General features: G+C 53.3%; 1 protein-coding gene across 1 annotated transcript in view; it reads right to left on the bottom strand.

Moving 5' to 3' along the window:
• Positions 1–18,030, bottom strand: part of ZNF423 (zinc finger protein 423) — a 343,420-nt gene that overhangs the window by 21,434 nt on the left and 303,956 nt on the right. Inside the window, exons 6-7 of the mRNA XM_018061954.1 lie at positions 12,517–12,648; positions 10,781–10,896 (exon numbers count right to left, since the gene is read on the bottom strand). Coding sequence (XP_017917443.1) covers positions 10,781–10,896; positions 12,517–12,648 — 248 coding nt within the window. The remainder of the gene's footprint in view (positions 1–10,780; positions 10,897–12,516; positions 12,649–18,030) is intronic.

Here is an 18,030-nt window from a genome sequence, read left to right as displayed (position 1 = left end):
AGGTCACAACAGTGACAACAACAGTGGCTGATGCTCAGCAAACCTGGACTCTGACCAGACCTGGGGCTGAAGGCCTTTCAGGCACTGTCATTACCCACTCCATTCTCTGAGGCCCAGAGAGGGTCAGTGACTTGCTCAGGGTCACAGGGCTACTTGGTAGTGGGGCTGGAATTTGCAGCCAGGCTCTGTGGGCACCACCACACCACATCTCCAAGGTGAACAGAAATCGGGCTGTGCTGGGCTCTGGTTTTCTGCCCTAGTGGGGAAGGCAGGGCACGCAGGGCTCATACCCTAAATGTGCCGTAATTACTGACAGGAAGCTTTATATTCTAAGTGCTCGGCAAGTGCTTTTCTGCAGGAGAGCTGTCCATCCTCGCAAAACCCGAGGCAGTAGGTCCCACGCCATTGTACAGATAGGGCCATGGTACAACCCACTGTACAACTGAGGCCAGCAAGGGGCAAGCATCTGAAGCAGGAGACGACGGAGGAGGGGCAACCTGGGAAGGACTCAGTGCCTGCAACAGGCGCTTGCTGCCCGGGACCACGGCTGGGTGGCACTGGCACCTCCCTCTCGCTCCCCTGGCCAAGCCCAGCCAGGCCCAGCTCTCTGTGTAGTGGTGGCTGGCACAGACAGGCCGTCTTTTAAACCAGGAAGAAGGAAGATGCTGCTGCTCACGGAAAGCTCAGCCAAAGAGTCAAATGCTAAGTATATGCCTAGAGCACTTTCAGTTTTTAATTATTATTAGTTATAATTATCTGGCTAGATCTGATAGCAGCAGCGCAAAGAGGCAAGGAGACTGGCTCCTTGGTTACCCATCTTTTAAGGACCAGGAATTTTAAAAATGGGCTCCTAGAATCCGCAGTTGCACTTCTCCTTTCACTCCTTTCCTTGTGTGTGTTCTCGTACCTTTGTTCCCTACTTTCCAGGAGCTAAAAACAAATATGGTGAAACATATGGTGGGTGGATGGATGGATGGATGGATGGCAGGCAGAAAGAGGCTTCGCCCTCCCCAAACTCACATTAGAGTGGGAAGTCAGGTGTAGACACACAAAGGGATCGGGGAGTTAAACGCAGGGTTGGAGAAGTCCAAGGAGGGAGGATCAGGGACGGCTTCTCAGAGAAGGGACCACTTAGGTTGGGGCCTGAGGACTCAGGAGAAGGGAAGGGCGTTCAGGCAGAAGGCTCGGCAGGTGCACTGCATCACAGAAGCTGAGAAAAGCACAGCCAGAAGAGTGAAGCAAGAGGGGGCCTTCCTCCCCTCCCTCCTGACTGCCCTTTTCTCTGTTCCTCGGACTCCCCAAATCTGTCCGTGCCTCTGAGCCTTTGCACTGGCGGTTCCCTTTCCAGCTCTTCCCCCGACTGGTTCCTTCTCAGCCTCCAGGACTCAGTTGATATGCCAGCCTTCCTTGACCCCTGATCTGCTTTTTCAGCCGTTAGTCCCTCTCCTTGCCCCAACACACACACGCACGCACGCACGCACGCACACGTGCACACGCACACGCACACACACACACGCACACGCACACACACACACACTTCACTTTCTGTCCCAAAGCTGTGTTTTACTGTCTTCAAAATTCTGCAATCTGGAACGACCTCGTTCACATATTTACTGACTTAATTTGGTATCTCTTGCAGAACGTCAGCTTCGTGAGCGTAGGGACCTATCTACCCGTTCACAGCCGCAGCCCAGGCCCCCATGATGATGACTGTAATGGGTACTCAGTAAATGTCTGTGAAATGGAATGAGGGAAAAGGTCAAAGTCAGTGTTCACAAGGAGGGGTTCCCCTGGGGCTCAGACCACGCCCTTGGCTCACAGACACCTCCCCCTGGCTGGGTACCAGGATTCCACCTAGTAGGGCCCAGCTGGCCCCATCGGAAGGGCTCCAGGTTGCTAGTTAGAATACCTAGCTCTGCTTTTAATCAATTGTAATCATTTAGCTGGAAGCGGCATGATTAGGCACACACAAGCAAACAGCGTGAGCTAATCCTTTAAATGTGCCCGCTCAACGCCAGGCTGGCCGCTTTGCCGCTGCGGGCCAGCTTGGGATGTGCTTCCTGCAGCCCCGGGCTTTTGTCGGTGACGGAGTCTAGATTCCAGGGCACGGGGCAGGCCCACCACTCCCCCGTCCTGGCCCCATCGCAAAGGTCTGGGATGCCAGACATCCCAGCATCAGAGACCTTTCTCCGGCTCAGCCTCCTGTGACAGCACCCGGCAAAGCTTCATGAGCACGAAGATGCATCACCAGAAGAGTGAGAGCTTGTAAGGCTCCTCTCCCCAAACCTGGCCCCCATTTTTCCTCTCTCCCTAAGCCTGGCCTGAGCTGACTGCTCATTGCGAGAAAATTTGCAGGCTCCTGGCCTCAAGCTGCAGCCTTGCAAACACAGCTACACAGGACTGGCTCCGCAGAACAGTCCCCAGGGTGCTTCCACTGGGGCCCATCCACGAGCAGGTTCTTCTGCATCCCCTGTTACTGCTATTTGTGCTACCTGCTTGGCCCAACTACTAAAATAGTTTCTGGGTCCCCTGACACAAGGCTTTTTATAGTTCAGCACCGCAGGCCTCATTTAAATCTATTAGCTCATATAAATGGCAATTCATTTAAACTTTGGAGGATTTCTGTTTGCCTTGGTGGCGAAGACGATTTGGCTTTGTCTGTGGCTCTGCCATGGGCAAGTGACCCTGGGCAAATCATTTAACCTCTCGGAGTCTCAGTTTCCACATCAGTCAATGGGGAGAAGGAGAGCCTACATCACAGGACCCCGGTGAATACAATCCACCCAAAATGCTTAGAACAGGGCCTGGCCCACACCAGGCATCCACCCAGTGGGCGGCTGTTATAACTACCTCCTGGCCAGTTCTGCGAGGAGCCTGTCCACCTGTCAGAGGCCTGCTGGGTATGGCTGGGAATCAGTGATCCCCCTTATAGACCCCCTTGGCGATAATGAAGACTGAGAAGCAGTGAGGCTCTCAGGACAGCAGGAAGGAGGTGCTGTCTCTGCCAGCATCTGTGAGCAGAGAGGTGTCCACGGGGATCAGAGACAGCTGGGCTGGGCGGGTGGAGCACGCCCCTCCCCTCAGGTCAGCTCACCCCTGGCAAAGGGCCCACAGGGCCCCAGGCCTTCATCTGCTGAGGCCTGAGGCTGGAAACGCAAGGTCAACAGCATTGACACTTTTGGGGTGTGCGGTTTACAGGCTTGTCTCACATCCCCAACCAAATCTGCATGCCTCCCTCCACTGAGCCCCAGCACAACTGAGGAAACAGCGTCCAGAGAAAAGGTCTGGGCCAAAGGCGCTCGGAAACATGTAGAAAGCGGGAAGTGATGGCCCAGCCTCAGGCCCCCACTCTGTGCCATTGCCCCTTTGCCTCCCTGCTCTGCACCCAGCAACTCCTAAGGCCCGGTGCCGGTGGCCTTGAGACTTGGCTAGGTGTCGCAGAGGGAAAGATCTAGTCTCACTTTATTCCACCTCAGGCCAGAAATCATGAAATCACAGCAAAGCCCAAACAGAGGGGACCCTACCAAGTCATCTGAACCTCAAATGGCTAACTATACTACTATGACTAGTAGTAAATGACAACAGTAACAGGCAGGTGTGCCAAGGGCTGTACAACACAACCATGAGTTAACAAGAGTTATTAATACCCACTTACAGATACAGAAACTGAGGCCCAGAGCTGATAAATGATGGAGTTCTGTTCAGTCGCTCAGCTGTGTCCGACTCTTTGTGACCCCATGGACTGCAGCACGCCAGGCCTCCCTGTCCATCACCAACTCCTGGAGCTTGCTCAAACTCGTGTCCATGAAATCATTGATGCCATCCAATCATCTCATCCTCTGTCACCCCTTTCTCCTGCTCTCTTCAGTCTTTCTCAGCATCAGGGTCTTTTCCATCAGAGTTCTTTGCATCAGGTGGCCAAAGTATTGGAGTTTCAGCTTCAGCATCAGTCCTTCCAATGAATATTCAGGACTGATTTCCTTTAGGATGGACTGGTTGGATCTTCCTTGCAGTCCAAGGGACTCTCAAGAGTCTGGAGAGCACCACAGTTCAAAAGCATCAATTCTTTGGTGCTCAGCCTTCGTTATGGTCCAACTCTCACATCCATACATGACTACTGGAAAAACCATAGCTGTGACTAGACAGACCTTTGTTGGTAAAGTAATTCTCTGCTTTTTAATATGCTGTCTAGGTTTGTCATGGGGAAGGCGATGGCACCCCACTCCAGTACTCTCGCCTGGAAAATCCCATGGACAGAAGAGCCTGGTGGGCTGCAGGCCACGGGATCGCTAAGAGTCGGGCACGACTGAGCGACTTCACTGTCACTTTTCCTTTCATGCACTGGAGAAGGAAATGGCAACCCACTCCAGTGTTCTTGCCTGGAGAATCCCAGCGACGGGGGAGCCTGGTGGGCTGCCGTCGGGGTCGCACAGAGTCGGATACTACTGAAGCGACTTAGCAGCAGCAGCTAGGTTTGTCATAGCTTTTCTTCCAAGGGGCAAGCATCTTTTAATTTCATGGCTGCAGTCACCATCTTTAAGGCTTCAAATGCAGAGCCACTCTCACAAGCCCTGTGCTCCCTGCCTGCCCCCCTGTAGCATTTGAGACAAGTGCTGTGTTTGCATACCTCCACTGACAGGCACCTCACCACCTTCCATTTATTCCATCTGTAGACAGTTTGCCCGCAGTGTGGGCCTCTGTGGTGTCTACCTGCCCAGCTCCCCTTCCCCTGCTGGTGCTCATTATCGGCCCCACATAGGCCACAATTCACCGGAGCAGGACTGGACAGCACACCTGAGCACAACCACCAGACTTCCACTCCAGGAATCTAACCTGTTGCCTGCACACTGGCTGTTAGCTGCAGTCCCCATTTCTGGCTTATCTGGGTGTTCTTCTGGCTACTTGTGTTAACGAAATCTGCACACTAAAGCCCCTCTGTTGAAATACCCAGGTGTGTCTGTCTCAGCAGACAGGACAGGAGGAAGTGCCGACCACCTTCTTCCACGTGTAGAGGAGCCTGGAGAGTCAGCAGTAGAGAGAGAACACGCTCCAAGCCAGAAAGACGCAGAGGCAAGTGTCACTGCCTTGATCAAGGGCACTTGGTTCTTGGGAACAGGACCGCTGAAAACTCAATGGTGCTTCCTGCTCTTGGCATTCACAGTCATGCCCACGTCCCTACAATTTCATTCCCATCTTGCTCGAGCTAACCCCAGAGAGTGATGCCTGAATCACGACTGTCAGAGAAGAAAATCTTCATCCAGAGTCTCCGCCCACTACCGGAAGTCTGGGGGCCATCAGCAGCATGCTGAGCACCCCTCATTCTGGCAGAGCTTAAAACACTTGAAGGCAACTGTCCCCACACTCCCCCAGCAGTCCAGTCAAGCCTTCTCCTGGTGAATTATCCCTTGAGAGCTCCTTGGAGCCAGGCCGCATGCTCACAGCCTAGCACTCTGCCTGGCTGAGTGGGGCATGCGTGCTTGCGTGTGTGTTCGTGTGTTTAGACGAATCTTGTTCAGGCGTCCTCATTTCCCCCAGCCCCAGCCCCTAGCCACTATTGGTCTGTTTTCTATTCCCACATTTTTGTCTTTTTCCGCAGCATCATGTGTACAGAATCACACAGTATGGAGCCTTTGGAGTCTGGCTTCTTTCACTTGCCATTTGCAGTTCATACATGTTGTTATGTGTAACAGCAGTTGCATTTTATTGCTGAGTAGTAGTCTATGGTATGAACAGATACCTGTCTGCTCACTTACCAGGGAAGGGGTCATTGGGGTGTTTCCAGTTTGGGGCCATTATAAATAAAGTTTTACATCAGTCATGCAGAGGTTTCTAGATGGGTATGTTTTCAAGTTCTCTGGGATAAACACCCAGCAGTAGCCTTGCTAGGTCACAGGTTAACTGTATGTTTTACTTTGTAAGAAACTTAGAAACTATTTTGCCACATGGCCGTCCCATTTTGCATTCCCCCAGGGATTTAGGAAAGTTCTGGCTGCTCCTCTGTGTCCTGGCTGCTCCTGTGTCCTGGCTGCTCCTCTGTGTCCTGGCTGCTCCTCTGTGTCCTGGCTGGCACCTGTCGGCTTTTTGGCTTTGTTTTGGTCCTTCTATTCGGCGTATCACGATATTATGCCATGGTTTTCACTCGTTCATCCCTAATTACTAACCTGGGCTTCCCAGGTGACACAGAGATAAAGAACCCTCCTGCCAGTGCAGGAGAAGCAAGAGACACAGGTTCATTTCCTGGACTGGGAAGATCCCCTTGAGTGGGAAATGGCAACCCACTCCAGTATTCTTGCCTGGAGAATCCCATGGACAGAGGAGCCTGGTGGGCTACAATCCATGGGGGTCACAAAGAGCTGGACACGACCGAGCTACGGAGCACTCCCACAGTTATTAAACACTCACCATGTGGAACATCCTACATCTTTGGTGAAGTGTTGAAATTTTTCCTTCGTTGTTGTTGTTGATTTCCCCCCTCATTATTGAGTTTGAGAGTTTTTAAAAAATATGTTCCAGATACAAGTATTTTATCACATACAAGTATTTCATGTGTGATTTGCAAATATTTTCTCCCAGCTTGTGATTTTTCAGTCTCTTAATAGTCAGTGACTCTCAAAGGCTAAATTTCTTCAATTTGGGTTTAGGATATAAATCAGATCGTATCTCTTCCCTGCCTGGTTCCCCATCACAGTGGGGATCGAATTCAAATGCCTTTGCTGTCCTCTGAACCTTGCTGAGACCTGGCCTCCACTCCCAGCTCCCTTTACCACCCCCACCCCACTATGCTTCAGCTCCACATTCCCTTCTGTCATCCCAGCAACACACCCAGCTCACAGTGGCTGCAGGGCCTTTCCACTCATGGCTCTTTTCCATACACCCTCTCTCCCTCTCATCCTCCAGGCCTCAGCTCAAATGCCACCTCCTCAGAGAGTAGCCCCTTCCTTACCACTCACCAAGCTATAACCAATCTCATCCCCCATTACGCTCTAGCCAATACCTGACTTTATTTTCTCCATGTCACCACTGTTGGAAAGTGTCTATCAGTCCCCTCCAGAACAGAGGCCTTATGCGTGTTTCTCTGTCTCACTCACCACTGTCCTGTTGGTTTAGAGATCTAGTGTCTGTATATAACAGACACTTCACCTCTCGCCTGCATGCTCTGAACAAATAAAGAGCAAAGTAAGTTCCCTCTCATGCATCTAATCAATGAATATGCCCTGGTTTGTCCAAAGCCGTTTAAATTAATCTGTCTTTGGGCAGAGCCAGGTGAACTCAGAATCAAATAGGACTTGCATCTCCCTCTTTCTGGCAGCTGTGTTCCTATTAACGCAACCCAAGAGAACACTCCCTTTGGAAGCAGACATTTCATTCTGACACAGACCAAGCCTTCCAGAACCCAAACCCACCTCTATATGCACAGCAGGAATTATGCTCCAATAGTGAGAACAATTCTAGATTTCATATCTTCCCAAGACCTCTCAGCCCAGAGTCGCTTGTGCCTAAAAACATCAGCTGCCCTGGGTCTCTCCATAGAACTAACAGGACATACAGCCTGGGGAGCCAGTCAAGGCCTCAGCAAGGACCAGGCCCCGTCTTCTGTCGCACCCCCAAACCGCCACATGTCACTCCAGGGAAATAACCCATGTGTCTGCCAGCTCCAGCTTCAGTGTAATGATGATGAAATTTTCAGTGCCTGAAAAATCCTCTTCTCAAAAAACCAGAAAATTGCTCTTCGAGTTACTTAACGAAAGCCATTATTTGCATACATTTGGCGTTACTACAACACTTCCACATTTAAATGGTCTGTAATTAAAATCATTAATTGCAGAAAATAGTGACTTGTTAAGGCTATAATTTAGTGAGGTTCTCGGCATTTGAGGATCTGCCTTAAAGACCGACTGGGTGACCCAGGGAACCCCCAGCCCATACAAACCATTCTGGCATCTGGGACGTCTGCAGCTCCAGGTGGGTGCAGTTGCAGCGAGACAAGACTTGAAACCACAACTCCCTACATCTCTGCACCACAAAGCTGGTCTCTGGCACAAGGATGCTGATGAAGCTCGTAAAAGGCAGGACTGGGAAGTTTCTCTGGGGAAAACCTCTAAGCCAACACGTAAAGCAGTCATCCCTCTTTTGGTGTTCAGTACAGTGTGGGGGAACCAGAGGGCTGAGTGAGCCTGAAGTTTAAGTAAATCACAGTTTATATGAGCTGGTGCATTTAAGAGAGGCCTGCCGTGTTGGGCTATGGGGTTTCCCAGGTGGCGCTAGTGGTAAAGAATCTGCCTGCCAATGCAGGAGACGCGGGTTCAATCCCTGGGTGGGAAAGATCCCCTGGAGAAGGGCATGGCAACCCACTCTTGCCTGGAGAATTCCATGGACAGAGGAGCCTGGCAGGCTACAGTCCAGGGTTGCAAAGAGTCAGACATGACTGAAGCAACTTAGCATGCACACGTGTTGGGCCATAAAAGGGTTCACTTGTCTGAGGACCTGGGCCCCATTTTGGAAGCTGGCCAGGCAGGTAAGGCAAGTGGAGGTAGGGTGCTGGGTGCTCAGCCCATGCACAAGCAAGGCTTCCCAGACAGACACTGATCAGGGCTGGTACCAGCCTGCCTGGTCAAATGAGAAGAGGGGCAGTTAGCTGTTCCCTCACAGGCTCAGCCCAGAGGTACACACTCAGTTTGTGGATCAATGGGGAGGCAGTGGTGGGGCCCTGGGTGGGGTTGCAACCTTGCCGGTGGTCATTTGGAAGTAGAATCCCCTTTTTGGGCCTTGGTCTGTAATTCTCCCCCACACTGAGATGGGATAAAGGCTGTGTGAGTAATAGGGGATTTAGAGGAACCCAGAAGGGCTGCCCAAAGGAGGAAAAGAAATAGGCTTTCCAGCAAACCATCCGGCGCAGTTCAAGGTCAGAGGTCAGGCTTGTCAGCTCTGCCTGCCCAGCCCGGGTACAGGGCCAGCCCATGGGAGCAGGACCCTAACCATCAGATGGTGAACCCCTCTTGTGCCCTCTGTGGGAGCATCTGCACTTTCTCTGGGAGATGGCTGTCAGGAGCCACATAGGCCTATCCGGGCCCGGCTGAGCGCACGGGCCGCAGCGTGGTGCAGTGGGCCACCTTGCAACAGGCATGGCTGCACCCCTTCAACCCCAGAAAAGCTCCAGCAACATGAGGACTCTGCCGTGACCACAGCCCTGTCCCCTTCCCCTGGGGTGGGGGTGGGAGGGTAGCTGCTGAGTGCAGGACCACCATCTGCATGAGCATGCAGGCAGCGTGTGTAGGGCGGGCAGATACTGTGGGCCTCGGTGTGCCCTAGTCCTTGGGGGCATGAGGAAGCCAGCTCTCCTCTTACAGACACTGGGGGTTCCCTCCCTCGCTCCTTTGAAATTGGGCATGGCTACGTGATGGGCTCTGGTCAAGACAATGTGTGAATGAGATGTGAGTCATTTCCCAGGGAAGCTTTGAGAGCTGGCCTGCCAATTGTCATCTCCTCTCCCTGCCTCAGTGACCACGCAAACGTGATAGGAGATGGACCTGCCATGGGCTGAGGTCACTGACAACTGTGAGCAGAGTCCCTCCCAGGCCATCTGCCTGGATACGTAACGTGAGCAGCAAATAAATCTTTGTTACCTGAAGCAGAGCTAGGGGATATTTGTTACTGCAGCAGAACCTAACCTGCCTCCCACCTGAAGACCGTGTTACCCCCAGTACACGGTATTTTCTCCCATCTGTGTGTACGTGTGGTATTTTTGTGGACGCCTGTGTGTTACTTCTTTTGGGGTGTGGTATGATACTGTCGTGTGATGCTGTGTATTTGTGATGTTAACCAATGAAAATGATGTTTCTGCATGTATAGAAATGTGCTTTGTGTGTGTGATGCTATTATACAGTGTATATATGATTTTTCTCTGTGTGTGTCTGTATGTGTGGTATTTCTGGGATGGTGTATGAGCTCCCTAGTGTTGTGAGAGTTTCTTGCAAAAACCAATGGGTGAGAAGGCGGTTTCACACGGACACAGATCTTGGTCCTTAAAAACCAGCAGCAGGTGGGAAGGAGTCCCAGAGGACACTAAGGGAAGTGGCTGTGGGTACCCAGGAAGGGCCACCAGAGCATCTTCCCTTCCCCAGGGCACCCTCTCAGCTACTATAGACTCTGGATGGATGAGCGGCGGGTGCTGAAGAAGCTGAGGGCTGTGTGCCACACTTGAGGGCCACATCAGCCTCGGGGACCCATGGCAAGTATCCCTTTCTCTGAGTTGGGGCTCAACCCGGCATCCACTGCTCTCACTTCTCTGGCTTTCCTGGGCACACTGCAGGTTCCAAGACACCAGATCCAGCTTCTGGATGCCCACAACCCCAGGACTCAGGCAGGCAAGCTACACGGGCCACCAGCCACAGATCCAACGTTCAGAGGAACACCATCATGGAACACCGGGGGCGGGGGGGGGGGGCGGAATGAAACCCCTAAGAGGGCAAGGGATTTGCCATAGAAACACACAAAGGTTAAAAGCCTCTGACTCGAGTTCCAGGCTCAGCAGCTTCGGTCCGGCTCTGCTCAGAATGCTGGCCCAGTGAGGCCAGGAGGCCACACCCCCCACCAGCCAGCCAGGAGGGCAAGCACTGGCTCCAGACCCACAAACACAAGTCCAGAGGGCCTGTTGCTTTTTCGGTTACGGTGGGGCTGAGTACAAGACCCCACCATCACGGATTCACCCCAAGACCCTCCGTGCCAGTGGGGGCCCCAAGGAGCGCCAGGAGGGGTGTGTGCAGTGGACAAGCGCGCTCACCTGCAGCTCGGTCTGGAAGAAGAACTTCTGTGGGCACTGAGAGCAGTCGTAGATCTTGTCCTCCTGCCCGTGCACAGCAAAGATGTGCTGCTGCAACTTGTTGGCCTGGACGAAGACTGGACATGGACACGGACGTGGCTGTCAGCGGACACCGGGGATACCAGCACGGCCACCCACAGCAGCTGTCCCACACCACTCGCAAGTGGGGGTCACCCAGGCATGGACGCAGGGGCCAAACATGGGCTATTTGGAGCATCCCGGGCACCCCCTGGAGAGGGCTCAAGCCAGTGAAGCTGAGCTCTGCCACTCACAGGCTGTGTAATACTGGACAAGTCACTTAACCTCTCTGGGCTTCTTTTCCTCATCTGACAAACGAGGACCATTCAAGTAGGCAGTTCACTGGGGTAGCTGGGAGGATCAAATGGTTTAATACTTGCTAAACACTTAGAAGATGGCCTGGCATTTATTAGCCCAATGAATGTCACCATTGTCATCATCACCGTTTGCTGGTTACCTTCCGCGTGTGGAGTCCCTGACTACAGCACAGGCCTGTAAGGCAGGCACTGTTAGTTATCCCCATTTGATGGAAAACTGTGGCACTGGGAGTGTTGAGTGTCTTGTCCAAGGTCCCTCTCTGCAGGTGGCAGAACTGAGGTCTGTATTAAATAAGCTCAGCACAGTGTCTAGCACAGGAAGGTGCTCAGTGGACCAGGATCAGTGTTCTTGCTGAGGTTGTCAGCATCCTCAGATCCCTACACAGGGGGCCCGGTGTCCTGGGTGGGCAGACCTAACAGCTGGGGCCCCTCGGTGCTAGCCTCGACTCAGCTCATGGAGTGTGTTGGTAACAGATGGGTGGGGGCTCCCGAGACTGAGGGATTGGGGGGGAAGGGGCACCAGTGTGTGCCAAGGCTCCTGGGAACCCTGGGGGTGTGAGTGTGTGGGGTCCTCCCAATAGCAGAGCCCCTTCCCGCAGGTCACGGCCCCCACCTCCCACAGCAGGAGTGCACGAGGCGGTCCTGGCCTTGGGCGCACACAGGAGGTGGCCCTGAAGCAGCTGTGTGTCTGGGAGGTGAGCCCTTCAGAGATCCCTTCCCACCAGGCGCCCTCCCCAGGGTGGGCTTCCCGCCATGGCAGACGACAGATGTCAGGGGGGAGGCAGGGGAAGGCCAGTCTCCCCCACGCACACCGGCTGCCATCTGGGCAGCAGGAGGGGGGCTCAGCAGAGCCCCTGAGACTCGCCTCGGGCTGGGGCAGCCGCTCACCCGGGCCAGCAGCCAGTCTGGGGGCTGGGGAGTTTGGCTGGCAGAACCACCCTTTGACCCCTCCAGCCTGGAGCACGGATGCAGCAGGGGCTGGGACAGGCCAGGGCGCTGGGGGGTGGGGTGGGCAGGAGGGAGGTGAAGGGAGAGCCCCACTGGTGCTGGACAGAGCTCACAGCTCAGAGCTCGCTGGAGCCCCCACTGCAGAAGGGCAAGGCTGGCGGGAGTGGGGGGGAAGGCCTGGCAGCAGCAGGCTGGGAGGAGGGCTAGGAGATCACGCTGCCGACGCACAGAGGCTGAGAGTAGAGACAGGAGGGCCAGGTCAGCCGGGCACAGAGGAGGCACGTGTGGCCATGGGCTGCGGGTCCCTTGGGGCGTCCTCCCATGAACTCTGCAGCCACACTGTGCCAGGGCTTGAAGGGCTGGGCTCCTGGGTCCCTCGCCTCTCCCCACCTGCTGCCCGCTGGGCACACCTACCTGTGAAGCACACGGGGCATTTGAAGGTGCCACCCATGCCCTCGAAGCTGTGCTCGATGAGGTGACAGAGGAGCTTGGCCGGGGAGTCGAACATCTGGTTGCACAGCTTACACTCGTGGTTGATGCCTTCCTCTGCAAGAAGAACCACGGCCGGTCAGCGACCCTGTGGGCCACACCCTCCCGCTGGAGGCCACGCCGCCCCCAGGACACCCCAGGTCAGCCCTCCATGACGCCCTGGAACCAGAGCCCAGGGAGGGGCGCCATGGATGCTGAGACCCACCCCAGCTCCAGGTGCTCCAGCCTCCGCAGGCTGCCAGACCCGAATAGCTGGCTCTTGGGTGTGTTATTTGCTATGACTTCTTGCTGGTCCAGCCATGCAGTGTGTGAGCCATGAGCAGCAGCTTGCATCCCAGACTGTATCATAGAGGAGAGGGGCCCAGGATGGGGTCGGCTTGGAGGAGGGAGTCCAGCTAGAATTTTTCAAAATCCAACAGACCATTTATCGAGCATGTACTGCGTGCCAGGTACTTTGAGCTGGGGATTCTGTGGGGGAGATAAGTGGATAATGCACTTGTCCCCATTCCAGTGATGGGAAGACAGATAATAAAGATGATGGACATGTAACTCACTGTCAAGAAGTGGGGAGGGAATGCATGGAGCTCCAGAGGTGGGAGTCAGAGCAAGGCCCTGAGGTGGGTCCGTGTGGGGCCACCTGGATGGTAGCAAGGGGGCGGGGACAGCATGGGACAGTAGTAACCAGGGATGCACTTTAAGAAGGGCCTTGGTGGACACTGGAGGGCTTAGGGATTCTACTCTAAAAGGTGTGGGTGGCCACCGAAAGATACTGGAAAACACAAGAAAGTGCTCTTCTAAACATTTTGGAACAGATGGTCTAGCCAGTGCTCGCAGACAATGGGCAGACACCCCGTGCTGCTTCCAGATCAGAACATGGCTCCATCCCTTCACCTGGGAGCTGCTATGACCCCAAACCTTCACTCAAAGGCTCCCAGAGAAGGGAGCGTGCCCCGAGGCCAGCAGAGCTGAGATCTGGTGCCCCTGCTGGGAACCAGCAGGATGGAGTTCAAATTCTGGCTGCTTTCTCCAGCCACGTAATATGGGCACCGGCTCACTCTCAGTAGATGGTGGCCACCTGAGTCCCCGCCTCACAGGGCTGGGCAAGGAAGAACGGGGCTGCACCTGTGACCAGCGGGGCCTGCCGGTCAGTGGGGGAATCGCCCCCGCTTGAGTGCCACCTCATCCAGGGTTACAGCCTGACTCTGCCACTTACTGCATGACCTTGGGCAAGTTATGTAACGTGTCTGGGCCTCAGTTTCCTCTTGCTAAAATAACAGCAGTTCTCCTTAACACTGCACACCTATGAGAATGGCCAAAATCCAGAACATCGACAGCAGCAAATGCTGGTGAGGCAGAGCATCAGGAACACTCATTCATTGCTGGTGAGAAGGCAAAATGGCACAGCCTCTTTGCAAGACTTCTTGGCAGCTTCTTATAAAACTAAACATACTCTCACCATATGATCTAGTAATCTCACTCCTTAGGATTTACCAAAAGCAGCTGAGAACTTAAGTTCACACAAAAACTGGTACATGGATTGTTACAGTAGCTTTATTTAATATTGCCCAACCTTGGAAGGAACCAAGATGTCCTTCAGTAGATGAGTGGATTCATAAACTGAGACAATTCCAGACAATGGAGTATTGCGTGTGTGTGTATGTGTGTGTTAGTTGCTCAGTTGTGTCTGACTTTTTGCCACCCCTTGGAGTGTAGCCCACCAGGCTCCTCTGTTCAAGGAATTCTTCAGGCAGGAATACTGGAGTGGGTTGCCATGCCCTTCTCCAGGGGACCTTCCCAACCCAGGGATCAAACCCAGGTCACCTGCATTGCAGGCAGCTTCTTTACTGTCTAGGCTTCCCTCATAGCTCAGCTGGTAAAGAATCTGCCTGCAATGTGGGAGACCCCAGTTCGATCCCTGGGTTGGGAAGATCCACTCCAGTATTCTTGGGCTTCCCCTGTGGCTCAGCTGGTAAAGAATCTGCCTGCAATACAGGAGACCTGGATTGGATTTCATGGGAGACCAGGTGGATTTGATCACTGGGTTGGGAAGGGAGGGAAAGGCTATCCACTCCAGTACTCTGGCCTGGAGAATTCCATGGACTGTATAGTCCATGGGATTGCAAAGAGTCGGACATGACTGAGTGACTTTCACTTTCACTTTCTTTACTATTTGAGCCACCAGGGAAGCCCACAGTGGAATGTTATTCAGTGCTAAAAAGAAGACAGTGAGGAACCTTAAATGTATATTACTAAGTGCAAGAAGCCAATCTGAGAAATGCTACATACTGTATGATTCCAGCTACTCTGGAAAAACTATGTATGCAATAGAAAGCTCAGTGTTTACGGGGGGTGAGTGAGTGGATGAATAGGCAGAGCACTGAGGACTTCTAGGCCAGTGAAAATATTCTGTGTGACATTATACTATAGCTATATGCTGCTGCTAAGTCGCTCCAGTCGTGTCTGACTCTGTGCGACCCCATAGACAGCAGCCCACCAGGCTCCCCCGTCCCTGGGACTCTCCAGGCAAGAACACTGGAGTACATGCGTCCAAACCCACAAAATGTACAACACCAAGAGTGAGCCCCAAGGAAAATTATGGACTTCAGGTGACTATATTGCTTCAGTTCAGGTTCACCTTTGCAAAAAAAAAAGTACCATCCTGGTGAGTGATGTTGATAATGGGGGGGTGCTATGCAAATGGTGGGCAATGGGATAGAAGGAATCTGTCTTGTTTCAACTTTATTGTAAACCTAAAACTGCTTTTTAGCGGACGTCCCTGGTGGTTCAGTGGTTGAGAGTCTTCACTGCTGTATGGAGGGACATGGGTTCGATCCCTGGTTGGGGAACTAAGATTCCATATGCTGGGGCGCAACTAGCCCCACACGCCGAAACTACTGAGCTCATGCACCACATCGAGGGCCACAACAAAAGATCCCACGTGACGCAATGAAGATCCCGAGTGCCACAACTAAGACACGACACAGCCAAATAAATAAGTATTTTAAAAACTGCTTTTAAAACACCTTTGAAAATTTTTCTTTAAAAAAAATGTCAATCCTCGGCCCCACCAAAATAGCCTTTCTCTAACAGCTGATGTGAGAATTAAATGAGTTAATACTCCTTTAACACACGAAAAGGGGTTTTGACCGGTCTCTGGCACACAGCAAGCACTCAATAAGGTGTTTGTTGCCAAGCATGCGGGTAAGGAGGAGAGTATTATCTGGGACAGCCAAGGACACAGGCTCCCCCTCGGGCTCCCCCTGGGAACCAGCCTCACCAAAGGTGCCAGGTGCTGCGATCTGCCCTCAAAGGCAAGAATTAGGTAGCAGAGGGGCTCTGCCAGTGGCAAGGCACAATCACAGATGGGCTGAGGCTCCTGGCGAGTCCCTGGGTCCCCCAGGCCCTGGCAGGGGCTGGCAGGGACAGCAAGCATCCCTCTGGCCCAGCCGTCCCCCACCACTCCCCCAAGGCACCCCACAGCAGAGGCAAGCACACACACGTGCGTGTGCAGGTGGGCCTGCCCCACATAGCCCACTGGCTGCAATCTACCGGGTGTTTGTCGTGCCCCTGGAGCCCTGGCAACTAGGCCACATGCACCCGACAGAGATTCAAGCTGATCTTCCATTTATACCGGCGGAAAAGGAATTCATTGACAAGTTTTGGGACACAGGGCAGGCTCAGCACGCTCGCCGCACAGGCCCCACGCACGTCCGCCACTTCCCTCGGGGAACTTCTCATCATAATTAGAGATGGCCTCCAGTGTGGGGGACTGCCTCAGAAGACCCCCCAATGCACCCCCACTCCGCACAAACAATGCTTCTCAGAGCCTGGTGCAGAGTAGGGAGTGAGTGGGTGAATGAATGAATGAGAGGTACCACCTTTATATGCGCTCTCCCTGTTAGGATGCGGACATCTCCTGCACGTTAATGAGGCAGCAGTTATGTGAAAATGATGACTGTGCTGAGGGTATTTTTTTTTTAATTGTAGTTAGCTGAAGTTTAAGTTTATAACCAACTGAATCTCAGAAATCACCCTGCTTGTTGGGAAAATTTCTAGGCAAGAAAAAAATGGGTTCAGAGAATGAGACCATTTGCTGAGGTAACACAGCTAGCTAGGGGTGGTACTCTGAACAGGATACAAAGACCTCCCTATTCGTGCATATCCCACCTGCCCACCACCTCCAGGCAGCCTCCTGGACTATGCCAGCTGACACAGCTGCCCCTTAGTGGGCACAGGCAGGGTTCATCTGACACATCGTCAGAGTCTTCCTGATCCTGGCAACGAGGCTATGGGCACAGATAATGTCTTCTCCTCTGGTCCCCAAAGCATCAGGCTACATATAGGCCCAAAGGAGGGGCTCAGAAAATACTCAGGGACGAGAGATGCCCTGGCCGGGGTCTCTCCCCTTGCCCGGCCAGAGTGGGCTCCCTGGGCTGAGACAGCAAAGGAGGATTTACAGTTCTCTGCCGAGTGGGGGCCTTTATCCACTTGGCTGTGAATGGAGATCTGCCCACCTGATACACAAATAGGGAGAGGACAAAGAAGGCTCCCACAACTTATAAATCAGAGAAATCGTGTCTGACAGTCACTTTCCGTTCTCTGAGCGCCGAGCCATTCATCAGCCGGTCCCCCCTGATTCCCAGACGCAGCTATAGCCTGCACCCAATTCATAACCATGTGCACAGTCAGGCAGTCCTGGAGCTGCAAGCCAGTTCCAGGGCCTGAACAGCCACCATCTGAGCAAATCACAGCCCCAAACAGGCGCCCATGTGAGGTTCCAGGATAATGAGATAAAGAGCCGGTAGACGAGTTGAGGGGGGTTGTTCCCTTTCCTCATTCCCCATCTAACATGTAAAGTGTCCAACCTGGGAGACAGGAGAAGGTAGATAAAACAAGCAAAAAGTAAAAAGTGGGTGAGAAATAATAAAGCCTGAAGGCTTCCCATAGACCTAGGAATCTCTCCCACCTTCTGATCTGTAAATCTTGTTCCTGAAGGAGAAGGCCCTCTCCCCACCAGCAGGGGCTGGAGGTGCTCCCGGGGGTGTCCATTACGTGTACCTCTGCCTGTAAAACCATCCAAGAGGATGGGGCGGTGCTGGGGGGCTGCCCTGGTTACTGTGCAAACACTCCTTTGCATGCCTGTGGCCCAATACCATCCAGTCCACGGCGCCAGAAAGAATTCACTGCCACATCCCTCTTGCCCCTACCGGTGGCGGCAACCTCTCATTCCATCCCAAGTCACGGGGTCCGCAGACAGAGGCACGCTCAGAGAGTTAACTTCCCTGAATTATATAAGATCCCACAGGCTCGGCGATACCTCAGAGCAGAATGACAAAGCTGTCTGGGAGCCCGCGGGCCCCTCCGCCCCTGGCGTGGGGCTGGAGGATTTTGTGAGTGAAGACGCACAATCGCTCCCTCTTTTTTTTTTTTTTTTTTTTT

This window comes from Capra hircus, chromosome 18 (genome assembly GCF_001704415.2).
Source record: "Capra hircus breed San Clemente chromosome 18, ASM170441v1, whole genome shotgun sequence".
NCBI classification, from domain to species: Eukaryota; Metazoa; Chordata; class Mammalia; order Artiodactyla; family Bovidae; genus Capra; species Capra hircus.
The sequence above is the reverse complement of the archived record's forward strand: the minus strand, read 5'-3'. Positions and strand labels throughout refer to the sequence as shown.